This window comes from Plectropomus leopardus, chromosome 21 (genome assembly GCF_026936395.1).
Source record: "Plectropomus leopardus strain MGB_pleo_1.0 chromosome 21, ASM2693639v1, whole genome shotgun sequence".
Classification (NCBI taxonomy): Eukaryota; Metazoa; Chordata; class Actinopteri; order Perciformes; family Serranidae; genus Plectropomus; species Plectropomus leopardus.
The window spans coordinates 23,590,299-23,616,682 of NC_142196.1; the positions used below are offsets into that span (position 1 = coordinate 23,590,299).

Below are 26,384 nucleotides of genomic sequence, written 5' to 3' on the forward strand. Positions count from 1 at the left end.
TTTTTGCCATAGTATAGCCTTGCTTCTTTTTGGGTGGATTTTTGGACATGCTGTTTAATGGTGTTTTGAGCTGTTTTTGCAAAACCTTTTGCTACGGCGTGTTTCGGCACGCTATTTTAAGCGGTTTATGATGGTTTTCAGCAGTTATTTGAAAATGGCATTTTTTGACATTTTTGCCATAGTATAGCCTTGCTTCTTTTTGGGTGGAATTTTGGACATGCTATTTAATGGTGTTTTGAGCTGTGTTACAAAACCCTTTGCTATAGCGTGTATTGGCACACTATTTTAAGGGGTTTATAATGGTTTTCAGCAGTTATTTGAAAATGGCATTTTTTGACATTTTTGCCATAGTATAGCCTTGCTTTTTTTTTTTGGTGGAATTTTGGACAAGCTATTTAATAGTGTTTTGAGCTGTTTTTGCAAAACTTTTTGCTACGGCGTGTTTCGGCACGCTATTCCATGTGGTTTTAAATGGTTTTCAGCAGTTTTTTAAAAATGGCATTTTTTGACATTGTTGCCATACTATAGCCTTGCATTTTTGAGGATTTTTGGACATGCTATTTAATGGTGTTTTGAGCGGTTTTTGCAAAACCCTTTGCTATAGGACGTCTCGGCACGCTATTTTAAGCGGTTTATAATGGGTTTTAGCAGTTTTTTAAAATGGCATTTTTTGACATTTTTGCCATACTATAGCCTTACATTTTTGGTGGATTTTTGGACATCACATTTAATGGTGATTTTGGCTGTTTTTTTTGCAAAATGCTATGCTATGGTGAGATTTGGCAAGGTATTTTATGCTGTTTGAGGTGTTTTCACCTTTTTTTGGGACATTTTGACATTTTTAGCCTTGTTTTTTCGCTTTTTTTTCCCAACATCCATTATTATAGTGATTTTGGCCGTTTTTGCAACACAAAATGTTATGGCATGTCTCGGCATGCTATTTTATGTGGTTTTAAATGGTTTTTTGGACATGTCATTTTTTGACATTTTTTCCAATCTATAGTATTGCATTTTCAGTGGATTTTTTGGACATGTTATTTTGTTGTTTTCTTGGCCATTTTTGCTACATCCTATGCTATGGCCTTTTTGAAGTGTTTAAAGCATTCTACGCCAGAACAATTTTTTCAACAATTTTACTATGACTCAACACAATAAATTCAGCCTCACTGCACACCAGATTTTTAGGAGTTGTTGTTAGTGTGGGAGATAAAGAGATAAAGTTTTCTTCTGATTCCCCAAATATTTTGATGATAAAATATAATAAACGGTCTTGTGATACATGTCAGTGTCTCACTCACCCATTCTCTGTGTCTCAGATCTACCCAGATGAAGGCCACTTCATTCACAGCGAAGCAACAAGGCAGCACCTCAGCCAGTCTCTGGTGAACTTCTTCGAGGAATGCTTCAGGCTACCGGAGCGGGTGTTCGAGGAGGCCCTGGAGGAGGAGAGCGAAGATGAGGGTTAGCTTGGCCTCTAGTGGCTTGTGTGCCCTGAAATCCTTCCCACCCATATGTTCGCCTACCTTATCTCCATCCTGTCCCAGTGCCCAAGCACAACACTGGCATACAGTCGTCCTCAATATGCAACTCTCATCTGTTCTTGCTCAATTTGATTTGCATTTGGACTCCCTGTGTCCGCATGCTGAACCTGAGACTGCCTTTCCAGCAGACCTACTTCTACATCCATCCTCCCTCTTTCTGCCCTGAGTTCAACTCCAAACGGCCCTCCGGAGAGCCTACAAAGACTGATGACCTGACACGATGTTTTGGAATATACAGATTGATTTAACAGGCAGCAGTCTTTCACAGCAGGATGGACCAGCTCCTGTAAAAGCAGCGGAGACAAAGGATCAGCTCTCACACAGACTTTCAAGCTGTGACGAGATGAAACACCTTATAGCACATAACTCATGGGCTTGTATATTAATGAAATCAGACGCCTGGTGAAGAACGCTGGTCGATAGTGTTCACTGCGGGTGTCTGGAATTGTGCAGATACAGGAAATGTTACTATTTTTAAAGTTGTGAAGAACTTTCATGTTGGACTGTGGTTGTGTCTGTTGTTCTTACGGTATGTAAAATAGCACACAAACATTCACTCGGCTATTACGGATAAATTTTTCTTCCGGTATTCATGTTTGCCCCGATGTACATCTCGTAGCCTCATTTTTTATGTCCTTCAGTGATGCTGACAGAATTCTCTAACTGCAAAGTGTTTGGAAGAAAAGAAGCGCCGCGGGTTTCTCAGTGTTTGTTTTATGAGTTTTATTGTGACGCTCCAGTTTTATTTATGATTTTTTTTTTTTTTTTTTTTAAACAGAAGCATCCACTTATTTTGGTCACTGTGCCTTACTTTGTCAGAAAGCTCCCTGCTGTGGGACTCATTATGAAGTACGAAACCACAAGGCTAATTTTAAGGGAACTGTTGACATTATTGGACGAAAGCTTATTTGCGTAACTTCTCGTAGGGATTTAGAAAAGTTCTATTTAATTTCATTTAAATTTTTGCCTGTTAAATATTAAGTTGCAGGCAGCAGCTAGCTGTTAAATGTGAAGTTCTTGAAACCTGGATTGACATGAGCGTTCTTGGGCTGCATTCAGATGGCCATTAAAAGTATTTAAACAATTGAAACCTGAGAAAATTGGTTTCTTTCAAAAACATGCAATAAAAGTAATGAGCAACAATGCAAGAAATGAAAAAAAAAGTAAAACATGACAAGAAAAATATTAAAAGGAAAAGAAAGAGGGAAAACATTTGGAAATTAGCGAAAAAATGCCCAGAAACATGCATTTATAATTATTATAAGATCTTTAAAATTTTATCAGAAAAAATCTATCTCTTTATATATTTAGCACTTTTTTCAGGTCTTGTATATTGTTGTAATTATTGTTTTTATTTTTTATTTTTCAGTTTTTCAAGAATTTTTTTTCTAACTTAAACTATTTTCTTGCTATATTTTGGGTCATTCTTAAGAAGTTGCTCATTGCTCTTTTATTGTGTTCTTGGAAGAAACAGAACACTTTGCTCAGGCTTTGAAGTTTCATTAAAAATATGAAGTATTCTCTGGATGTATGCCCAATGATCATTATTACACTGAGCTAAAATGTACAGAATTTGCATGCATTATGGCTTATAAGATGTTTAAGAATGGTAGTTAAACAAACAGAAAGTGCGGTGTTTGTTAATTACACTCAGCTTAAATTAGCAAACACATTGTTCAAGGTTGAGGTAAGAAGCTATTGGGAATAATGCTATCCCTGGAAAAATTATTTATTTGTATATAAGGTGGGAAATAGTCCAATTGACACGACTTGTGTACAAAATGCTTTTTGAGGCACATATTTAATTTTCCATTTTTCTATTTTTTTTCTTTTCCCAAAATTTGAATGGCCATTCGTGTTACGTTTCAGTGCATGTTAAGACGTTATTTGCAGCACTATCCCCGGTAGCTCATGGTAATTTTGACATCTTGAATGTTCCTTACTGGATTGCATAAATTACATTTCCAGTAGTATTGTGATTGAGATCCCAGTCTCGTCAGCTTGATGTGTAAATGTTATTCCAATATCATTTTATTCTAAAAAAAAAAAGAAAAAAAGAAACAATATTACCTGAGTGTTATTTGTGCATAAAGCATTTTGGAAGTTACATTTGACTATTCATTTCTGTTCTCCTGTTGCTGTAATTGATTTAAAAGTGGAATTTATAAACGCCAATGGCAACATCGACCTTTCTCGCCAGCGGTTGAGGACTTTTTTCCAAGAAGCTCAACTTTGTTATCCAAAGCATAGAAGATTAATGGCAGATTGTGGCATGAAGGTAAACGTTAGAATAAAAATTAGATATTTTATCAGCCTTTAGTGTTTTTTGGTTCATGTTTTATTGTGATTTTTTAAGCTGGTTTGATTTTTTTTTTCTTAGCAAAAACAGAATGTTGACATCAGTGTTTCAAGGTGTTACATGTTATCCAACAATTTACTATTTACACATCTAGCAGAAATAATGCAACAATCACTTAGAGGCATCTTTCTGGTGAGCTGTCAAATATAAATCCAACATTTACTCCTTTCTACAGAAGCATTATGCATGATATTGCCTTCGTTATTTCAGACAAACAAGAGGATTTAAAAATGTTTCTCATAATTCTGGAATAATCCTGTTGATTGAGAAAAAAAAGGTTAGGAAATTTAATGAAACTGGTAAACAAGTTTTTTTTTAGCACAATTTTGTTAATTAAGAAAATCAGGATTTTTTTTGTGAATGCACTTTAATATTATTGCTATTTAAGTTCCTAAAAGCTCCACAGTGTTAACTGAAAAGCTGGTTGTGAGCTGTGTTTTTGCCGTTTGGTTCTGAGCAACTTTGAACTTGAACAGACTTTGCAGATTGTAAAAGTACTGATCAGTGCAACTAAATGCAGCAGCAGTTTTAAAGGGTAACTTTGGTATTTTTCAAACTGGACCCTAATTTCCAGATTTCCCATGTTTCTGTGTCTAAATGACTTGCGGGAACAACAATTTTTGAAACTGGTCCAGTAATAAAAGAGAGTGCTACTGTCAGCAGCGGTGAAACAAGCCAGGAGCCATTTAAAGTGCTTGTTTTGCCACTAACAGGCTCAGATTGTTATCATGAGTATGATGAAACATTCGCAAAAGGATCCTACAGAGAAATGAAATGTTCTTCTTACCTCCTTTCTGTTTGGTGTTCAAGTTTCACTAAAAGAGAGTCTCGTTCTGAACAGAGACTGTGAACATTAAATCAGGACAGAATTCCTTAAAATATCTGAATTCTTTTAAAACATTTAATTAATGTAAAAAAAAAGTTTTTTTTGACTTACTACTTGTTCAGCTGCAGATTCAATAAATGGCAGCAAATTGAAAATCGAACCATAATATTAAACATTCAGGAGTCACCTAACGAATGCAGCCATTGAAAAGTAAAAGCAGTCCGCAAACAATCATCAGAAATAATAGATTTGAACAAAGGTGCTGGAGGGCGAGGTGTAAACAGGACTGTAGTTGTATATCAGTGCGTTTCTCTCATCGCCCTCAGAGTCAAATCGGTGAAAGTTCTTCCTGGCTGTAAGAAGATGAAACAACGCGAGATTTACTGATCACTAAGGCTCTCGCATGCACTTACTATGCAATTAACGTAGCAAAAATAAAGCCGTGTTCATACCTTCATTGACGAAGAATTCAGCCATGTAGAAGGTGGTCTTGATGGCTGCTTGAGAGTGTGTGATGTACGGCCGCGTCCATTCGAACGCATTTTTCTCTGGATGCCATTGTGTCCCATAAATTGGGTAATCGTATGCTGCCGAGAGGAAAAGGGAAGAGAAAGTTCTCATTAAAAAAAAGTTCCCTCCAGTATTACTCTGCTGTAAACGTGTAGCAATAAAGCGACGTTGCGCTGTGACTACCTTCCACCGTTGACACAAACTCCGTTTCTCCATCTGTGTTTGTGGAGAGAACTTTGTAAAAGTTTCTCAGCTCCTCATTTGTGTTTTGAGTCTGAAAGAGGGAAACAGAGATAAGCTGCAATGCACATGATCAGAACACTATACTTTCTACGTCCCCAGAAAAATGAATCTCCTGTGCTCAAGGAAGGAAAACAGACTCAAATTTCACCACAAACTGGTAAAACTGGCGTGCTGTTGCTCTCGCGTGGCACTGTTGATTATACGTGTTTTCTCATAATAGGAACGAGCGACGTACCTGCACCGTCACGCTCCACTTGTGAGCGTTAGCCGTCAGCGGCTCAGAAGCCAGATCTTCCATGAGGTCAGCTGGGAAGTCTTGAAACATCCTGCTGTTTTTAGCCTCTGGAAATGGGTCATAACATGAAAACAAATGTACACATTTTCACCACATTTAAAGCTGGGAGTAGTCAGAAATTCAGAAAATACAGGGTGAAAAAAAGCTGTATTTGTAAATGTAACACTGCCGTGCTTCTCCAAACCTGACGATATCTGTAATATTACAACATTTGGACTTGTCTCACTGATAAGTAATCATTAGTGCGTACCCTTAGTGAAGACCAGAGGCAGAGACACATCACTTGTGTTGGTACGTGACAGCACGTTCTTTCCACTCGTCAAAACGGCCAGCTGCTCGTATCCCAGACAGGTGCCCCACACAGGGAAGTAATCGCCTTTCTTGTTTGCCTGAAACATGACACACAGTCAGCAGAATAATCCTCTATCAACACCAGGAAACCTGGTTACTACTGGTTAAAACTGGTTACTATTATTTTACCTCAATCGCGAGTTCATAGAAGCGCTTCGCAGCTCTTTGATAACCAGATGAGGTGATGCTGGCAGATCCACCCGGGTAAAAGATCCTGTTAAAAAACACACGACTCACACACAACTCAGTCTCAGTAATAACGGATCCTTATGACCTTCTCCAAAGTAAAGTTTTTAAATGTTTTGTCCACCCCTGTAGCTACTTTAATTTCACTTTTCAGTTTTAATTCACATTCACGAACTTATCAGCAAATGCTTTTCTGTTAGACAATCATAACTCATGTTGCAATTAATTTCCCTATAGAGGCTACAAAATCATAACACATTTACCCGTTAATGGAGTTGAACAGTTTCGTATAGTACTCCGGTGGCTGGTTAATCCTAAAAAAAAAAAAAGGATAGGTTAGAGATCACTGCTAAAAAAAAAAAAAAAAAAAAAAATATATATATATATATATATATATATATATATATATATGTAAACTAACAATTATAATTATAATAATAATAATGACTTTATTTGTATAGCATCTTTGAAAGAGGAATTTACAAAGTGCTTTGACAAACATAACGTAAACATAACCATAAGAGCCCCAAAATATTAATGCCGAACTAAAAGCCAGACAAAACTTAAAGTGGAATTAAACGAGAAACAATTACAAAACAAAAATAAAAACAACAGCCAATAAGAGTAAATACAATTCAAAGAATATAAGGGGTAAACATAGAAATAACAGTACTTATAATAGAATTAAACACGATAAAGACATGAAATAAATTAAAAGACAGAAAAATAGATGAATTAAAATAGACATCACAACAAAGCAAGTATCTGATTGACAGTTTGGAAAATTGTATATATATGTGTGTGTGTGTGTGTGTGTGTGTGTGTGTGTATAATAACTCACATGACAGGTACGACCCTGGCTCCTGCTGACTCCAGAGTCTTCACATAAGAGGCAGCGATATACGAGGTTTCATTTCCTTTTGGGTATTTAACCTCTTGAGCCAGAACACCTTTAGAGAGAAAAACAAGACCAGTTTAACACTTCTGTTAGCAGTTAGCTGTCACTTTATAAACAAAAACAACAGTTAGTTTGGTCAAAATACGTCACAAGCTTAATTTAACGTTAATAAGGTGTCGATGAACTTACCAATAATGGGTCGGTCGTTTCTCTTGGCTGGAGAATTAAAGGGCAGACATGTAAAAGAAATAATAGACAACAACAAGATTATTAATCTAAAAGGAAAACACACTGTAGCTCCTCTGAGAATCGCCATTTGCACCATTTGGTCAAAGATTACGTTGTTGTCCTCAACACTTCCGTGCCACGTCCTTCACAATAAAACGGTTCACCTCAAATGACCTCGGTCCTTTTGCCACAAATAAATAAACAATATAAATAATTAAAAAAAAAAGAATAAATAAAAATAAGTAACCAGAAGGACGCGAATATGTTTAACATTATAATTATTTCTAATTATTTGCTGTAGTGCTAATTACTCAAATTATTTCAATAAATATTTCCATTTCAAATTGTAAAATGTCATTGCTCCAGCATGCGACAGTGTCAATATATTATTTAAAAAGCTGTATTTTAACAAAACATACAACATTTGGGGATTTTGAGGGATATATGTTGATTAAAATTGATTTTTAAGCCATTGCACCTCTTATTTTGAAGTGTTCAAAGCAAAACGGAAGTATTTTCTTTGACAATGACGTAAAAGCTATCAAGGATTTTGTTGGGAAATAAATAAATAAAATAAATTAATTGGTGAATATAATTAAAATTATTGAAAATATATGGAGAAAATTGGCTGTGCTATGAATATGTTTTAAGCGGTCAAAAATAGAATAAAAAAAAATATATATAAACCCTATGTGTCTTTTTTTTTTCCTTTAAAAAAATATTTAGCCAATCTTGGGTGAACATAATGGTCATGAACTATGTCATATTCTTTTGCTTATATATTTTATAGCACTGTAAGAATATGGTTATGTCTATACATATTGCTATAGAACAACAGCGGAAAGATTGGTTTATTTTAATTTTAATGTTTAACCTCACAACACTAAGTCTGATATATATTCAACATTGCTATATTGCTGTAACATTGTTCCTCTTTTTTTTTTTAATTTGGCTGATCGTACCTTTGGTCATGACATCACATCCAGTCTGATTACTGACTGTGAGGCGGTTTGTGTTGACACCAGCAGCGGTCAGCTCATTATGTAACTGGCCAATGACGTCCTCAGTTAATGCCCGAGTGCGAGCCAGGATCCAGGCAAAATCAACATGGAAAAGGCCATAGTAGTCAATGCAAGAGTACACCAGAGCAAACGACTGGTAGTCTGTGGAGAGCACCCAGTATGGACTGTGTGGAAGACCTGGACACAGACATAAATAGTATAAAATAGAAAAGGAATTATGTGCTTAACAAATAAATAAATAAATAAAAAATGCAGACAATATTTACCTTTAAAGAAGCTGACATCCAGAATAGCAGGTTGAGATGAGTTTTTAATTGTGGCGACACCCTTAATTGAATTTATCTTTCCATCAGATCTGCAGAGAGAGAAATAAAAAAGGGACAACTAGTGTAAATATGGATTTCAGGTGAAAATTACAAGAAATGAAAATCCCTCCATACATGTTGAGATGCAGAGTGAAGGGTGCATGAATGAATATATGTTGGAAAACAGTTTTTACAAAGACAGCAGTTCAGTCCTTACAGCAGCTCTGAATTATAAACTTGGACCGTCCCATCAGCAAGCAGAGTGTACGTAGCCTGGTTACATTTTCCTCTTTCAAACATTGCTGGCAGCTTCTCGATTTCATACCAAGTGCCCATATACTAAAAAGATAAGAACATAAAAGTTAGCAGCTGTCTCTTCTCGTCCAATATGAATGTCCATTTATGTCAAATAAATACACTCAGAAATACGCAAGAATGGCAACACTGCAAAAATGACCAATATAATCAATACACACGAAAAAAGACATTAGTATTTTACCTTTGTCACGTCAAAATCCTCTTGAACAGACGGCTGGGGACATTTGCCGGTGTGGAAAGACTGACTGTCCACTGCTGAAGCCGTCAGGAGGAGAACAAACAGGACCTTTGCAGAAATATAAGAGTAGTTAACATGGTTAAATTGGTGCCATTTATCTAATCAAAACCAAAATAAGAGTGCAATAGTGGAAAAAAAATGCTAAAAGGTTGATACGCATTTGCATACTAAAAATTTGCCATTAAATGTAAAAATGCATACAAGTACCTTGAACGCCTTCATGTCCAAGTTGCCAAAAAACCCTCTTAAAAAATGTTCAGATATAAAAAACCAAAAAGACAAAAAGTAAGAGCACTACTCCTGTTATACTCTACTGTGTACTCTTGCTTCAAACTGATTGGATGGTTTCCCTCTTACCTGCCTGACCTTTGGACTGAAAATCCATTTGAAGAGCCAAATTTGTTTACAAAACCTTTAACCTTTAACACAAGATCAAGTTATCTACGAATCACAGGACAATGACACTCACAAAGTACAGTGCAACAGTTTGTGGCTAACAGAAGATAACAGAAGCTAAAAAGTATACTAGTTACAAAATATACAAAATGTTTTCCAGTTGTATAGTGCAAAAATATCAGACTACAGAGTAAACATTTTCTGAAACAGATTGAGACAGAAAGAATAAATCTGAATATTTGTGTCTTTGTTACCTCCAAAGTAGAGCACAGCTGGTTCATTTGCATGGCCTATATTTTTGGACAATTTTAGCATGTCACAGAGACATTTTTATAGGTTTATGTATTGGTCAGTAACTGTCACACATATTTCAGCAGAAAAGAATATAATAAAAGAGGTTTGAGACTGTTGGAAATGCTTTAGCATGTTCACCACAGAACAATTAAGTTCACTTTTTAGCTGTAAAACATCTTGAACATATCCACAATATAATTATTATTTCTATATGAGCACCACAATCAATTTATTTGGCCACTTTGGGGCAGTGGAACAAACTATAAATTGTTCTATTATACTCAAAAGGATTTGAGTTATTTTGTGCACTGAAGTCAGAAGAAAATAATGAGATTATGAAAAGAGAAGACTTTATTCAACAAAGCACCAATATTTATACAAAAAAACATGTGCTCTCACTTTTGCCCTTGAAATTTCTTTTTCTAGTATTCTTTTTTTTCCTGCATGAAAACATTAAGCTTGCTTCAGTTGTATCTCTACACTATGTGGAATTTTGTTTTGACTGTTAAAAGTTCTCCAGAAATCTACAAACATTAAAAAAAAAAAGTACAAAAAAACATCAGTGAGAAGTCACTTGACAAACAACAAACGATAAATTACATTCTTAAAATTTAATCATCTGATTTTCATGTTATGTGCTGTGACGGTATAAATAAATCATTGAATTTTAAATTAAATAGCCTATTGAGAGAAAGAGCTGCTAAGATGTGGGATCACCAAGATGTATGAAAAGCTACAACACAAACAACATGTTCAAGAATGAAAATGTTGAACTAGAAAAAAATATTTTAAAAAATAAAATACAGTGCATCAAAAAAAAAGACTTTGGTGGAAACACTGGTCATCTAGTCTTCCCACTGTTGGATGAGGGAAGATGTTGGCTATGAAAACAAATTTCTTGCCCTTAAAACTTGTCTACAGAAATGTTTAAAACTCTTCATGACAACCTGTAAACAAAATAGTGAAAAAAGCTTTAAGCTTCCATCACAAAAGTCTTTGGAAATCTATCATTTGTAAAAACTGCCAGCCGCTGCATCTTCAGTCTCTTGAACAACAAAGAGATGTCTTTAAAGTCAACACACAAAGGTGACATGAGGGGGAAAAGCCTTTTGTGTGTAAAGTGAAACACGTGTGTCTTGTTGCAAATGAGTCCACTTTCCTTGAGTTTAAGGTGCTGCATGTGTTATTTTAAAAAGCATTTAAAAAGCATTACCACATTCTCTTTGAGATATTAGCATTATTAGCATGAATATTATTTCAGCTTCTATGTTTGATTTTACATTATGTGCCACCAGGTTGAATGTAAGGGGAAAACTTGCTTTACAACACTAACGGATGTTAATTTAAAGGAGCTGTATGTGACATCCAGACGACAGCAAACTTTTTTCTGTTTTCATTTTCAATGTGTGTGTCCCTTTGTATCACTCTGTGTCCCCTCTCTAAATTAGGAGGTTTTTGTGCATCTGTGAACGCAGCTCAGGCGGAGCTTTCCATACATTTTTTTTTCTTCCTGGCAGCAGTTTATGACTTGCAGGGTTGATAATTGATCTGTTCCTTCGTTAAAAGCTGATCAGATCAGATCGACGGATGAGGGGAACAGCTGTTTGCAAATGTATGCAAACTTTTCAACACGGAAGAATGAACAGTTAAGTCTGACTTTCAGGAGCCTGACATTCTGCTGCTCCATCTGTGCCCAGAGTACACTCTGCACTCCAGAGTATGGTGCGATGCATAACTGAACAGTATTTTAATAGCACTCCTTATGAGCTGTCCAGCTCTAAAAAAAGAAAATCTATCTGTGCCGGCAGATGTTTTAACCATAGCAGGCCGCTCTAAACAAAAAAGTTTGGGACACCCTAGTGTTGTTGGTGCTGTTTGCACTGTTAGCACTGTTAGCTGCTCGCTGTTGGCTAAGCCATCTCCATGTTGAGAGCCATGTACAGATAATCCCGGCTCAGACCTCTGAATCATGCATATGCTCTGAATGTCACATACCACTCCTTTAAGGTACAAATTTGGATTGCAACAGTCCCCAAAATGATTCCAGTTTCACAGCGTAGCATCAACTTCATGTTAGCTTACTTTCCCAGATATATTTTGGCTGTTGTCAAGAGTTTGTTACTGACTATTAACAATCTTCTCGCTCTTCAGAAACATTACAGAGTGATGTGAGAATAGGAAGGAAAAAACAAGTACTAACAGCCCCTTTGTACTAGAAAGGGTGTTAAATGTGGTCTTGTTTTTTAAAAGAGCACAAAATGCTACACGTAGCACCAAAGATGTGCTGAAAGCGGCGTCCTTCTTTTGGAGAGACACTCAAATCTTTTTCCCCCAAGTGTTGAATGTTTGCGGTGGGCAAGATGGGGTCCTTGGTGGAGTGGTACGGGGAGTTAAAAGTTTTTGTGGGTCTCAATGCAAAGAACGATGTACTGGTTGGAGCAGCTTCGCGTCTGCTGGCCCAGGAGCAGCCCTGAGGTCAGACTCGATGACTGGCCCATGACAGACATGTGGTCCGCCCGCCAGGTCTCACAGTGTTTGTCCACCACTCGGAGCCCCCTGCTGGTGGAGCCGTGCCAGATATTCTTCTGAGGCCTGACAGGTAGATGACAGAATGAATAAACATGGCAGAAAACATCAACATTACATCAACAGACAGAGAGAAACAAGTAGAAAGTCAATCAAGTCTACTGACCAGAAGGGGTCTGCAAAAACATCCCTGCCATCAAAGGAGTAGATGGGTATCCTGGCATCCATTGGCCCCCCGTCGCCATTAAAAATTGACCGCCAGTTCCTAAACAACACGTCTCCCTAAATAAACACACATATTGGGTCAGAAACGGCCAGAATTTTTTTTTTTTTGTCTATGGAGAGTTTCTGCGTGACAAAAAGAGCTAGTGTTTGTTGATGGTCAAAAAAACCCAGCAGGAAAGCAGACTCACTCTGAGGTTGGTAACTGGCAGCGTGTCCCGGAAACCAGGATAGACCACATGGACCAGGTCTTGCCTGTGGGAGGAAATGAAGGCTCGATAGTTTGGAGCCAAACCCATCGCTTTGGCTTGTTCATAACACATCCGGTCAGCGATGTCGAGCCCCATCATGTCGCCTGAGTGAGGCTGGTTCAAGGCCACCAGGTTGAGCTGGATGGAAAGAAAGCAAAGACGGGTGTTAGTCCACTGAGGGATCCAGGGTAAGTTAATATTCTGGCTAATATTCTTTACAGTTAAACAACGCCTCATTTCATTCATTTACATCACAGTACATTTTCAGTATTCAACAGTCCTGCGTAAAGTGCCAAAAGCCAACAATTTGCCTCAGAGGACTTTACAAGATATGACGTCTCTCCATCCATGGAACTTCACAGCAGATGAGGAAAAGCTCACCCCCCAAAACCCCCAAGAGGCAGAAACCTCAGGAAGAGCAGCTGAGGAGGGATCCCTCTCCACGAGCAGACAGATGTGCAACAGATGCCGTGTGTAAAGAAAAGGTCAACACAATATAATTACAGTAATCCGAATAACAAAAAACAGCCTCATTGAAACTCACCCTTTCGTTAACTGAACGTATCCTTTCCATCGTGTCTCCTCTCACCTGGTATGAAACTCGAGGCTATGTGAGTTGTTGAAAAGATGTTAAATGGATAAATAATGCAAACGAAATACAACATTCCACAATAGCATCATTTACTGAACATAAAGCCATAAAAAATGAGCCGTAAGTACCTCATCTTGTGGAATAATGTTATTGGAGAGGTAGATCAGACTGCCAAGCTGTGGAGACACAACACAAAAAACTCATGTTTAGGCTAATGTTGTCCTTACACATATCAAATGTGGAACAAAAAAAGTGAAATGTTAAAAACTTCCCAACAACCAGCTTGTCAGTTACATTTTAAAAAAAAACAACACACACACACACACACACAGTAGTTTTTATTTTTTAATCACTTCAAGAGCATTTCATCAAATACGGCTGTATACTGGTTGATTAAACATTGATCATCTTCTCAAATAGAAAAAGTGTTTGGCCTTCAAACATGTTCACAGTAAGCAGTAGTGATGCTGGAGAGCACTCAATCCTGAAAGGACGTATTTTCCAGTGAAGGAATTCAGACAGGTTTCAAAGGGAAATCAGGAAACTCACTCAATGCTTCACCAACCATGAAAACGTCCACGTAATAGGAAAGCAATTAAATTCCTGTAATGCCGTTTTATTTGCTACATTAGTAAAGCCTTGACCTACGTGTATATCATTTTAAAAGGGGGCAGCTCTGGGGCATGTTTGTAGCTACAGAATGCTGCTGCACTTATTTTTTAGGTTATTCTATCATTTATGTGCACGTGAGATGCCTTTAAATTATGTTTAGTAGTGATGTTAGTGCAAGTTTAGTATCAAGTGATTTAATTTCAAATCTGCCAAACCTAAATACAGTGTCGGGGGGCAGAGAAGAACATGTAATTAAACTAGGAGTTTAAATACATTTTGCAGTAGCTTGCAGGTAGTTCAACTGCATTCATATTTGCATAGTGATTAAAGTAGTTCATTTCATTTTTTGTATAGCTATCTACTAAAACTACAATTAATTGTGGGCCATAAAGGAAACAACTGATTTTTTATTTTTACTCTACCATCACTGTAATTGAACCAATCTGGACCACAATTACTCCCAAGTATTGATTATTGTCATAACTGAGTAATCTGGACTGAAGTGTCTGACCAATGTATATTTTATACAAAGCTGATATTCCTGCCATTTCCCATGAATAGTGGAGTACTTTACAATTATTATTTAATTCTGGGGGCTTAAGAGGGCACTCTTTGCAATAATCTCATTTTTTTGTTTTTTTTAAATGATTTCATATCATATGTTCATCATTTTTTACAAGTAGTTTAAACTGCATTTTCAAGTTACTCTAGTTAACCAAACTAGATTTCCATACCTGTAGTTTAACTTTTTCACATGTGAAGTAAATGGTAGCTTTGAAAGTACCCTCCCCAATACTGCCAAAATATATAAAACAAGTCTAAGTCAGTACCTGTATCTCTTTCCATCCCTGGGAGACCTTGAGGAACAGACTTCCTGTTGTTGTGACGAAGGCCAAAGTTCCCTCTGCATCTCTGGCTGTGTGCTGCATCATGCTCTCACGGCTCGCAAATGTTTTCAGCTGATGAACAAATAAAGAGAAGAAAAACTGAACCTATAGCTGGAAATATTGTTTTAGTGATTTTACAGCAACGTGGTGTGTTATTATGCAAACATTCAGAGCATGCCGGTGTATCATTAATATGCACTTTAACAACATGGCCAGAAGAAAAACATTCACTTACAGATGCTCCATTACCCGAAGGTCCAGGAGGTCCTTGTGGTCCAGGAGGCCCAGGGGGGCCAGCAATGGTCAAAGCTGCAATTACAAAAATGTCAGCACCTTTCACTCAAGCTTATTATTACTGGTTGTTTGATCTCATCAGCTACTAGAACTTAGACGACTATTTCTATACAGCATCAAATGTTGCTGAGGCTGTACGACATTTGTATGACTGATTCATTGTACCTGAGGCATATCTTGAGGGTGACCCAGGGGGTCCTGGAGGCCCTGGTGGCCCAGCAGGTCCGACTGGTCCTGGTCTGCCATAGCCTGGGATACCTGGTGATCCTGGTACCCCGGGGTTGCCTGGTGGACCGAGCACTGACTCTCCTTTGGGCCCCTGAAATATGTCAGGATGAAGTTATTGATCGCTTTGGTGCAAATTTTGTCACAAAGACAACACTGTGTATCCTTGGTGTCTTGACTCACCACAAGTCCTGGTCTTCCAGGGATACCTGGTTGCCCAGGAAACCCTACCTCCCCCTTGTCTCCCTTCTCTCCTTTAATGCCTTGATCGCCTCTTGACCCCTGTGATTACATGCAAAGACAAAGACGCAAACACACAAACAAGACCTGAAAGGTGAGTCCGATGGCAAAGCATGTCCCCAAATGAAATTTAAGACAAAAAGCCTCCATATAAAAACTTACCCAGCCTCCCCTGGGAAGAAATGTGTCTAAAACAGAAAAAACAGAGCAAAAGAGGGAGTTAAAATAATAAAAACATTAAAAAGTGCCAACATATTTTAAAAAAAACTGTGTTCCTTCGTCCTGATGGTGATTAAATTAAGAGGAAAAAAAACACCATGAAATTTTGGGAGGTACAGAGAGAATCCAAAATAAAATGTCCTTCTGAAGATAAAACTAGGCCTTTATATTCACTCATTAAAACACATTTCATAGATTTATTTTTATATCCTTTTTTTCTTCTCCCTATTATAATTCCTCCCATGAAATCCGTCTTCCCTTGCATGAAAATAAACCAAACTTTGCACACAGGTCAAGTCCTATGCCAGAGATCATAAATCAAAATGAGGGATAATATCCCTGGTGGTGGCACTACACCAACCATCTACAGCTTAAAACTTTTAAAAAGTCATATTAAATTAGTCATACGTGCTATCACTTTGCAACTTTCACCCAAGTGTAGCCCAAATTGAGCAGAAATGCTTTGATTGACACCAGACTAGCTCCACAGCATCTTCAGACAGTCCTCCACAGTCTATCTATCCAGGTTTTAGAAATATCAAAAATTGAGCTCACAGTGCCTCAAAATGTTTTGATGTAACTACGTCTGTAAACTGCTGCTAATTATCCTTAAATAAATCCCCACATTTCGTACAGATGTTCAGAATTATGATGTCATTGTAGAAGTAGTCTGGTAAATTTCAGAACTATCTAAAAAACTGCATTTTTTGACAATAATTTGAATTATTTCCTAATGTAAACTACACCTGTCAATAGAAAGAAGAGCATTTTGAAACACCAGTTTTTTTCACTTATGGATCAATCAGTCTTTGTCTAATTAAATCACAGATATCTTTATGTTGTCTAGATGAGGAGCAAAAATTTTCAGTATTTTTTCCTGTTAACCATTTATTTTTTGACACAAATTTGAAATCTGCCTTTACATGCAACCCTGATGATGGTCAAAGACGGCTGATAGTTTTTAACTTTGCAAGTAGTTTAACAAGATCATGACTCTCCACTGGTGTTTGAGGTTGGGAGTGTGAGCCATGGGTGCAGAATAGACATCTTGTATCTACTCAGGCATTGTGCTGTGTGGATTAAATACACATGATTTCTAGGATATTTTTAATTTAAAAAGTTTGAATTACTTATGGTCCGGACAGTTCTGCTGCTGACAGAATCTCCTGTATTTCTTGTTTATTTCCCTCCTGAAAATGCCCAGAAGACTAAAAGCAGCTTTAATTATGGATCTTTTTTTGTCTGTGATGGTATTCAAAGGTATTTACATTTGTCAATGTTTCTACATTGGAAAGATGTTATATAGTGACTCACTTGGTGGCGCTGGCAGCCCAGGAGGGCCTCTCTCTCCCTTTTCTCCCTTTGGTCCCGTCTGACAGTTACCTTAGAGACAAAACTAAAGTTAACTGCTTGTCCTTTCTAAATCATGTATATTACAAGTATGTTGCCAGCTTTTTGCACTGCTACAGTCCAGAGTATTCTGTAAAGCCTGTATTAAAATGTTTTGATAAAAGAGGTTGAAACAGATGCCACACATTGTAAATTATGGCTAACAAAAGACATGACTCAACCTACCAAATGCAATGGTTCCATTGGGATTAAGCTGAAATAACAGAGAACAAACGTATTAACAGCAGTCAGTGGTGACTAAATTTGGAAGTCATACATACGCATTGCGTTTATTATCAGAGGAAAGATTTGTCATATTACATTCCATTATCATATATTAAATCATACAATCAGTATTGTTAATATCATAATCTACGTGCAAATAACACATGCAGATTTCTGATTAATGCGACTTGAGTTCTACCTCGTTTCTGTATTGGCAATGAGCCTTCAGCCCTCCAGACTGGGCATGCAGCATGCAGGAATATTTTAGAACCATCCTCGCACTGCTCTGAGTGATGAAAGGTTAGGTAGTACCAGTGTTACACAGAACAACATGCATGTTATGTGTAAAGAAAAGAAACAGAGAAGAGATATATAACAAAGACAGATAATGCAAGAGAGTTTGTGATTAGGAAATATGTCTGCATGGGTCAGCAGACAGTTAATTACTGTAGATATATACATAAGATTATGAGATTATGCAGGCAGGTGAGGTTTAATGAAGACAGACAGACACTTAGGATGCAGCTCAGCCTTCACTGTAAAGGCTGATGTTCAATTTTGGACTATGACTATTGCACAGTATGAGATAAAGGAAATGAAACATGCAGAGCAGCATCTCTTATAGACTGCTTTGTATCTTTTTTTAAACCTTCAGGCCACCATGAGTTAATATATGATTTAGAATATAAAGAGAACAGTAGGATGACAGATTATAAAGGATTTTAATTGCAGTTATAAATGAATAACTGTTCATAAAAAAGATCACTTACAGAGGCTGTAATAAAACTGTTCATAAAGATGTGTTATATCAGCTATATGGCTGCAGAGTAAAAAAAAAACGTACTGCCATTTTGCAGTGCGGTCTGGGAGGGATGGGGAACACCGTCTTCAGAAACAAGAGAGAAGACAGTGAGCAGGTAAGAAATAAAATCAACATAATGATAAAGCAGAATTTAATCAGAACTGTGTGTTTTGTAAGTGTGTGTGCATGCTTACTCCTTTTGGGCAGTTGAATATTCCTGGTCGGCCTGGCAGCCCAGGAGGGCCAGGAGGTCCCTTAAAGGAGACGAGGAAGAAGACAAGAAAACAAAAAAATGGAAGAAAGACAGAGAAAAGGGTGAGTCCTGTAGAAACTTTAAAGTATACACCTACCAGAAGGGAAAACTAGGTGCTATCGAAGCCAAAGTAATAACACCAAATTGGCAAAAATTCAGCATATAATAACCATCAGTCACTGCAGGCTTCATTTGCACATTCTGCACGAGCATCTTTTGTATTATTTTACATAAACAAACTTATGAAGTCTTTTCACATGCTTTTTAAGTTGCTCTGGTCTATGACTCACCGGCAGACCTGCAGAATCCCCCCTCTCTCCTTTAGGTCCCATCAGGCCTGGACGACCCTACGCACACAAAGACATCATCCAAAAGTTACCAACACCAGTGCTGCAAGTTTGTTTAAGTGCAAATAACTTCCGGTTTGATTTTAAATTTCCTGTTTCCATGAGCAAAATCAAAGTGAAAGTATCTGTATACCCTTTTATCATATGATAAATGTATAGTGAGTTTATGATGCTTACAGGTCTTCCAGGGAAACCAAATTCTCCTTTGGGTCCTGGTGGTCCAATGGGCCCCTATTTGGGAGCAAAACAAAGTGACTGACAGCATTTCTTTGACCCTTTTTCCATTAAAATTAGTGCATATGTGCATTTTTTTAAACACAGGAAACTAGGAATAGACTTATTTCCTATTGCCATTAGTCAAGCATGCTTTTCTATTTTTTCTAGTGTTTTGTTTAATGCCATAATCGCATCAGAAATTAGGGTTAATGAACAATAGAAAGCAGCATGGAAGCCAGTGACAATGATATGATGGTTTCTCTTTTTATAACTGTACTTATTCAGTCTCTTTCAGACTCATTGCTGGCTAATTTTAAACAATGTTTGAGCACAGCTTAGGTGGAATCTTTAGTGGTGCATCAATGCATCACGCTGCAAAAGGGGTGAAAATGAATGCATCCCACACCAGTTATGGTTTCATCACTGTCGATCAGAACTGGAGCCAGTAAACACCTATGACTACTGCAGAATGATTTGTCCCAGGAATAAATGCTGATTGTAACCTTTCCCACTGAACACAAAAGCCAGGTGTTGGTGGGTGTTAGTGGGATTTTTTGTCAAATGGGAAAGGGGCTTTAAATGCATTAATTCCACCTCCATACAGTTCATAATGTTATAAAAACCTGAAATTATTTGCTTTTGTTGCTCTCTGTTAATACTTACAGGAATTCCAGCAGGTCCAGATACACCATTATCTCCCTGCAAACAAACATACAGTTACACTGACTTGCACACCTCCATTGTAATTTTTTTTTTTTAAAATCGTGTTTATAATAAACTGTTTTAATGATATCTAAAGCCTGCAGAGAATGCAAACACTCATTTTCCATTGTAGGTGCAAGCAAAAGATGACGAAGAGGACAATGATCTGGAGCTCAAAAGTAAAATAAATAAACAAATAAATTTAAAAAAACTGTGAAAACAAACACAACCTTGACTCCTTTGGGACCTGCCAGGCCTGACAGCGTGGATCCATCGGCTGCAATGACGAATCCTGGCTCGCCCTTTTCACCCTGCGTGCAGACACACAAACAAACAAAAAAACTATAAATAGACATAAAAGAAGCATGCATGTGCGCAAATCTCTATTAAACTGTGTGTACATAAAAATGAGAGGAGAGGTGTTTGTTTTGCTCTCCTTCGTCTGCTAATTTGTGTTATATGAGCAAAAAACAATGCATGCATGGCCCACTTACTTTGAGTCCTGGAGGTCCTTGAACTCCTGGTAACCCTGTGTCACCCTTTGGACCCTGCAAACATTTAGGAAATAAAGATTAAATATGTTCACATCTGACTGCTCGATTCTGTTATGACAGGAATAAAGTCAGGTTAAAATCAATGAATTTATGTTTGTGCACTCGTGTGTGTCATGTACAACTCTTCTGATGTTACTTCTGTTTGGGAGGAAACCTGACAGCTGAAAGCATTAACTGGAACAAAGCACTGTTACGCTCTGCACACATAGACCAAAAATAGCCAAAAAAGCTAATTTTTTTGTTGTCATGTCATCAAGATCATTTGGTTTCTGATGGAAGTTTTCAGTCTGATACTCACAGCGGGTCCCTGAGCTTCTAAAATCCCTGAGAAGTTGAAGGCACCATCTGTATCGTTCAGTAGAAGCTGAAGGAGAGGCAGAAGGAGAAAGTTTTCAGTGAAAACAAAACTGACTCACCGACATAATTATTCTGGTTACACAATGTGATTAAGGTCACACAGATGAAGTGCTCGTCTTGTCTTGAATGTCTCTGGTCTACTTACATCCTGGAGGTTAATAATGGACCCCGGTGGTCCAGGTGGTCCTGGAGGGCCAGGTAGGCTGAGCCCGTCCCGCCCTGCTTCTCCCTAAAAAATGCAAGTTAGTCTTTCAGTAAATGGCGACAAAAAATGCTTTAAACTTAAAAAATGTACAAGTGGGTGTGTGCATATGTGAATCTGGCCACGTGCACTCCTCTTTTACCTTTAGTCCTGGATCACCTTTGCTCCCTTTTGGTCCCTGAAGAGGACACAAGATTATCAAATTAAAACAGTCAGTTATTAGCAATATGTTTTAAATCCTATACCCATGATCTTCGCCCTCATATATGCTGTTTCTTTGTTGTTTTGTTTCTGTCTAGTTGATAAAGTTGCATTAAAAGCAGAAATACATGTCATAAATGACAACACATCTTATGGCTTGTTATAGGGATTATTTATTTATTTATTTAATTTTAAGATTATTTTTTGGGCTTTGTGAAGTGTGAAAGGGGGGTAGAGAGGACATGACATGCAGCAAAGGGCCACAGGGCTTCTGCAGTGGAGACACAACCTCTGTACATGCGGTTACCGCTCTACCAGGTGAGCTACAGGCACCCTGTTTTAGGGTTTATTAATAGACCTGTCCCAATATTTGCTTTTGTTGGGCAATATATTTCGCCAGATAACTGCCATAAATTATTTTAGTGTCATTTCAAGACCATTTTACGCCACTATACAAGCACACCCTATCAAATAGCAATGAACTTTTCAGACAAAAAATGTAAATATCCTTAAGAAATCAAACACTTAAAACAGAAATTAAATAAAAACTACACAAACAAAAAACAAATAGAAGGACGCTCTTGTTCTGTTAACAAAAATTGCACTCAAACAAAAATGTAATATTTCACACATAGGTAAAGGGGGTCATCCTTATCATGCAACAAACCGCCAAACTGCTGTTGACTCTGGCATCACGTTGGCTAAAAAGTCGTTGACATTCATATGTAAACAAACGTGCATGTGAACACAAGGGCAATATTGTTCAATAAATTGGCATGACCTCATTTATTTTTGCTGGCCCAAAAGTCACTGCAGGAGCCAGTAAAATCAATCTCAGCAATCTGTACGAGCTGATATTTTAATAAAATCATTATTTTCTTCATGTGTCATTTGTTGATTCATTTACTGACCTGCTCCCCTTTCAGTCCCTCCAGTCCTGGAAAACCTGGTGATCCTGTAGCACCTTTCTCCCCCTGCAGACACCACAAAGAAACATTCGTCATTCACAAAAATCACAGTTTTTTTAATAACCTTTATGTCACTGCCTACTTCACCGTACAGCTAAAGTCAAGCTCTCATTACAGGATTCACTGTGACGTTTTGTGATGCTTTGTGTCCGCAGGGCGGTCCAATGAGGATGTCAGGTCAGATTCAACAAGAACCACAAATGAGCAGTCATGAACCTGCACAGAGGACAGCGTCTCTCGCTTCCAAAAGCTGACATCATTTGTCACCGTGTGTCCTTTCACTCTACAGCTGTTAACTATGACCCAAAAGTTCACGACATTTAGGAAGCTTTTGCCAACAGCTTGTGCTGTGATGACTCGAAAATCTCAATAGGCGTAAGAGAATGACGGCTGAAGTATAATCGACTCACCTTTTGCCCCGGCTCTCCTGGGATGCCGTTTAAACCATCTTTACCCTTTGAGAGGCCAAATAAAAAAGATGTTTGAAATAAAATCAAAAAGATGACTATCTGAACTAATATCACAGACACACAGATTTTTCACCTTTGGTCCTTCAAGTCCAGGGATTCCTGGAGGACCCTGTGGAACAAATATATGTACATTAATCTGAGGTGACGATTATGAAATTACACTATGTGATGACTGATATCATGAAAAAAAAAAAAACATTAAGACTTAATATTATAACGCAGAATGTTCTTCAAGCTAACACATTCAATGCAGCTGTACCTGGGGGCCTCTGGAGAGGGCACCTCCAAAACCACCCTCCATCCCAGATCCCTCCAAGTCCTAAAAAATTTGACAAAAAGAAAATCCAGAATGATCACATTGTGTATGTCTTAGAAGAAATTGTCTGCAAAAAAAATATATAACAGTCACAACACCTTCCTGAATAAATCACATTTATACTAGAAAAGCTGACAGCAAACAACTGATGTTTGACCTTTAATGCAATCCTCAAAATAGATCAAAAAAAAAAAAAAAAAACAGAACGGATATCAATCTGACTAAAATAAAAGGAGTCTGTCCATCACTATGTCCTTAAATTTTCTCAACAGCCATTTTTCTGATAGACTAGTTTTCTGGTATCTCCTAATTCCTCATAATAACAATCATGTCCATGTTTTATGTGACAGGTTGAGCTACAGTGCAAGTAGACTGGTCATTGAGTAAAGAAACTGACTGTACCTCAAAGTCCATGGTGAAGCCCCGTCCAGGGGGACCTGGGGGCCCAGGAGGGCCAGGTTGACCCCTTGGACCAGGCTGCCCTTCTGGACCTTCTGAGCCTGGAAGGCCTGGAAACCCTGGAGGGCCCAAATCTCCCTGCATGAGTGGAATAAGGTCATTAATTAAGATGTTCATGGTTTATGGGAAACATTATATTTTCAATTCTAAAACTGTGTCACAAAGTAACGTGTATGGACTGAAAATCTAAGGGCATAGTTCGTAAATCTATTTGCATGGATTTACAAACCTAGTTGATTTGGGGGGGTTACACGGCTGAGATGGAGATATAGATGTTGGATATTAAAAAAAAACATAGGTTTGGAAGTAAAAGTGATAAGAGACCATGATTTTACCTTTGGTCCTGGTTGCCCGCTCACACCAGGCTCTCCCTGTTAAACAGAAAAAAATTCAATCAAATCACATGAAGTACAGCGACTGCTTTGCACAAAAAGGTGGAGCAGCTATTGCAACACAGACATGTTTGCACTGGAGCCCCTTCGCTTTATGAGTCCACGGGGTCGTCTCATTAAGAGCTTGGCTCTTTGTGTTAGGTGGTTATTTAGTTTGTGTGTAATTGTTTTTGCTAACAGAGCACTTAGAGGCCTGCTCGAGGGAAATCACAGTGAGCTCATACAAAAAGCAGCGTGCTGGGAGTCACTCGAGCGAGAGTCAGATCCTGGCTGCACATTCACATGAGGATATATCTCAGTGGTTTGTAAAAACAGTCCAGAGTAAAAATATTTTGTGATGATGTATGCTGTGTTGCAAATGCATTTTCCATAGCAGGGTTACTCAACTTGCTTTGCTTGGGGGCCACTTTTGCAAAATGTCAGGAGGCCAGGGGCCTGTTGCAGCAGCCCAATGCATGTTTCTAGGATTTTAGGATGTTTGTAGGATTTTTGGACATTTCTAGGATTTTAGGAAGTTTCTAGAACTTTAGAAAATTTCTAGGATTTTCTGACCGGTCTCAGATTTTATGCCGTTTGTAGGATTTGTGGACGTTTATAGGATTTTAGGACATTTCAAGGATTTGAGGACATTTCTACAGTTTTAGGACATTTTGAGGATTTTTGGACATTTATAGGATCTAAGGATGTTTCTCAGATTTTAGGATATTTCTAGGATGTCAGTACATATCTAAGATTTTAGGATATTAGGGGCTCAGCTAGGACCTCTGCCGAGGGTTGCAGGGAATCCCCCTCTGGCGCATATTTTGATAAACAAGCTCTTTTTTGATGGTGTTTTATGCACTCTGGTGCCTTATCTATACTAAAAGTACAACAATAGTTCCCTGTGTGAATAATTTTCTTGTCATTTTTAGTGATAAGATCATTTTAATGTAATGATCATTTTCAATGATCATTACAATGATTTCTTATCATTGTGAGTTGGGGGGCCATCTGGCATCCTATCGGGGTCCCGATTTTGGCCATGAGCCGTATGTTCAATAGCCTCACCTTGTCTCCTTTTTCCCCAGCAGGTCCTGGATCACCATCTTTTCCATCAACTCCCTGCAAGAGTTACATCACTTCATTTTAGATGCATATAAACCTCTACCAGTGGAAATGAACTGTGTGCATTCACTGCAAAGCTTGCATGGGTTAATACATTTTTGTACAAAGGTGGATGCAAACTGGTTAAAATAAGAGCATATTAAACAAAGCTTATGGGCTCGGAGGGACTGAAGTGAACAAACGTTTTATGCACCAAAACTGTGCTGCAGAAAATGTAAACCAGTGAGTAGTCCATTCACACAGTTAGTAAAAAGCTCCTGACATTTTAAAGACAAAAGACACATTTCCCCCAACAGACGCTGCAGCTCACACCATGTTCTGAAGCTCCTACACAAGTTTCTGCTGTTACTGTAGCTCCAGGATAATTGGACAAGGACATGACTTATTAAAAGTTTTGGTACGTGGTGGCATATAGATATAAAATGGGCTCTTACTGTGGGTCGATAAAAACACAGACATTTATGGACTTTAAACTTCAATCAATACATGCACACACTTCAAAAATGGTCTCACTCGCTGTCAACACCACACACACACACACACACACACACACACACACACACACACACACACACACACACACACACACACACACACACACACACACACACACACACACACACCTAATATGTCTGCACATGAATCAATGCTGTGCCTCATGCAATGGCAGTAAAGCGATGTGTAAACATGGGTTTTAAAATAAAGCTGGGGGAAATACTGTCTTTTGAGTCCCTTAGATCTGACGGGACCAGTTGTTAATACCTGACCAGACCCTGAACCAGAACCAGAGCCAGAACCAGAGCCACTAAACCACTCCTCAATCACCTGGAAACAGAAGTTAAGTCAACAATGCAAGCACTCTGAGGCCAGGGGCACAAATAAAATGTGCTGTCTGTTGTCTTGCTTTAGAAATTAAATAGTCTTCTAGCAAATTTTGCCTTGAACTTCACAGTGCCACTGCATAGTGTTAACCCTTTGAAACCTAGGTCGACATCAGTTTTCTCATACTGCTTTCAGATGCTTTGTGTAAGCATTTAAGACTTTTGAAAACTCAGCAAACTGGTTTGGTTTCATGTGAAAACATGGGAATGGTCATTGAGCAACTTGGCAAGTAATGTTCAGCAAACTGAAAAAAAAATTAAGAAAAATAACTTAAACACTTGAAAATTAACCAAAAAAGAGGAAAAATGTCCAGAAAACCCATATTGTAAGTATTTATTTATTATTTTTTCCCCCCGGTCATTTCCTTGTTTTTTTGTTTATTGTTAATATTATTTATTTATTTTTACTTCTATTGTTGTTGTTTTTTTTTTTTTGTTTGTTTGTTTTTTTACTATTTTGTGTGCTCA

The 26,384-nt window shown here is 37.9% G+C and overlaps 4 protein-coding genes across 10 annotated transcripts in view; 1 reads left to right on the plus strand and 3 right to left on the minus strand.

Annotated features, from left to right (window-relative positions):
- LOC121960626 (A-type potassium channel modulatory protein DPP6) overlaps positions 1-2,310 on the plus strand; it is a 269,989-nt gene extending 267,679 nt beyond the window's left edge. For all 5 annotated transcript variants that reach the window (XM_088072016.1, XM_088072017.1, XM_088072018.1 and 2 more), the window contains one exon: positions 1,317-2,310. In XM_088072016.1, the coding sequence (XP_087928142.1) occupies positions 1,317-1,466 (150 nt within the window). In that variant the 3' untranslated portion in view covers positions 1,467-2,310. The remainder of the gene's footprint in view (positions 1-1,316) is intronic.
- Positions 2,311-3,856: 1,546 nt separating this feature from the next.
- Positions 3,857-7,569, minus strand: ggh (gamma-glutamyl hydrolase (conjugase, folylpolygammaglutamyl hydrolase)). Its single transcript, XM_042510389.2, has 9 exons — positions 7,399-7,569; positions 7,153-7,261; positions 6,575-6,625; positions 6,255-6,339; positions 6,025-6,163; positions 5,715-5,821; positions 5,420-5,510; positions 5,179-5,313; positions 3,857-5,079 (listed from the first exon to the last, which is right to left on the minus strand). Exons 1-9 carry the CDS (start codon positions 7,532-7,534, stop codon positions 4,961-4,963), a joined length of 972 nt encoding a protein of 323 aa, XP_042366323.1. The 5' UTR covers positions 7,535-7,569; the 3' UTR covers positions 3,857-4,960.
- LOC121960965 (apolipoprotein D-like) lies at positions 7,560-9,542 on the minus strand. The gene is made up of 6 exons (XM_042510869.2): positions 9,528-9,542; positions 9,264-9,368; positions 8,982-9,103; positions 8,726-8,814; positions 8,400-8,636; positions 7,560-7,618 (listed from the first exon to the last, which is right to left on the minus strand). Exons 1-6 carry the CDS (start codon positions 9,540-9,542, stop codon positions 7,560-7,562), a joined length of 627 nt encoding a protein of 208 aa, XP_042366803.2.
- An 801-nt stretch (positions 9,543-10,343) lies between these two features.
- The window catches only part of LOC121960468 (collagen alpha-1(XV) chain-like), a 75,027-nt gene continuing 58,986 nt past the window's right edge, over positions 10,344-26,384 (minus strand). Inside the window, exons 16-45 of one of the 3 annotated variants that reach the window (XM_088072014.1) lie at positions 24,979-25,032; positions 23,875-23,910; positions 23,483-23,617; positions 23,024-23,083; positions 22,838-22,873; positions 22,705-22,749; positions 22,238-22,300; positions 21,268-21,303; positions 21,069-21,152; positions 20,865-20,930; positions 20,507-20,560; positions 20,243-20,323; positions 19,974-20,009; positions 19,272-19,325; positions 19,038-19,094; positions 18,689-18,748; positions 18,537-18,578; positions 17,892-17,978; positions 17,654-17,681; positions 17,393-17,461; positions 16,022-16,047; positions 15,803-15,901; positions 15,560-15,713; positions 15,336-15,409; positions 15,044-15,172; positions 13,730-13,777; positions 13,554-13,616; positions 12,950-13,147; positions 12,703-12,818; positions 10,344-12,602 (exon numbers count right to left, since the gene is read on the minus strand). In XM_088072014.1, the coding sequence (XP_087928140.1) occupies positions 12,401-12,602; positions 12,703-12,818; positions 12,950-13,147; positions 13,554-13,616; positions 13,730-13,777; positions 15,044-15,172; positions 15,336-15,409; positions 15,560-15,713; positions 15,803-15,901; positions 16,022-16,047; positions 17,393-17,461; positions 17,654-17,681; positions 17,892-17,978; positions 18,537-18,578; positions 18,689-18,748; positions 19,038-19,094; positions 19,272-19,325; positions 19,974-20,009; positions 20,243-20,323; positions 20,507-20,560; positions 20,865-20,930; positions 21,069-21,152; positions 21,268-21,303; positions 22,238-22,300; positions 22,705-22,749; positions 22,838-22,873; positions 23,024-23,083; positions 23,483-23,617; positions 23,875-23,910; positions 24,979-25,032 (2,292 nt within the window). In that variant the 3' untranslated portion in view covers positions 10,344-12,400. Of the gene's footprint in view, positions 12,603-12,702; positions 12,819-12,949; positions 13,148-13,553; positions 13,617-13,729; positions 13,778-15,043; positions 15,173-15,335; positions 15,410-15,559; positions 15,714-15,802; positions 15,902-16,021; positions 16,048-17,392; positions 17,462-17,653; positions 17,682-17,891; positions 17,979-18,536; positions 18,579-18,688; positions 18,749-19,037; positions 19,095-19,271; positions 19,326-19,973; positions 20,010-20,242; positions 20,324-20,506; positions 20,561-20,864; positions 20,931-21,068; positions 21,153-21,267; positions 21,304-22,237; positions 22,301-22,704; positions 22,750-22,837; positions 22,874-23,023; positions 23,084-23,482; positions 23,618-23,874; positions 23,911-24,978; positions 25,033-25,797; positions 25,861-26,384 lie in introns of all 3 variants that reach the window. The other 2 variants (XM_088072012.1, XM_042510173.2) reach the window with 2 other exon arrangements.

Bases quoted from the DNA above. Each gene is read 5' to 3' on its own strand.
- ggh (XM_042510389.2), bottom strand. From the start codon at position 7,534: ATGGTGCAAATGGCGATTCTCAGAGGAGCTACAGTGTGTTTTCCTTTT. The intron at 5,822-6,024 runs GTACGCACTAAT...ACCCATTTCCAG, and splicing joins GCCTCTGGTCTTCACTAAGG to AGGCTAAAAACAGCAGGATG. The intron at 5,511-5,714 runs GTACGTCGCTCG...TCCCTCTTTCAG, and splicing joins AGTGGAGCGTGACGGTGCAG to ACTCAAAACACAAATGAGGA.
- LOC121960965 (XM_042510869.2), bottom strand. The intron at 9,104-9,263 runs GTAAAATACTAA...TTATCTTTTTAG, and splicing joins AGGATTTTGACGTGACAAAG to TATATGGGCACTTGGTATGA. The intron at 8,637-8,725 runs GTAAATATTGTC...GTCTGTGTCCAG, and splicing joins GGATGTCAGCTTCTTTAAAG to GTCTTCCACACAGTCCATAC.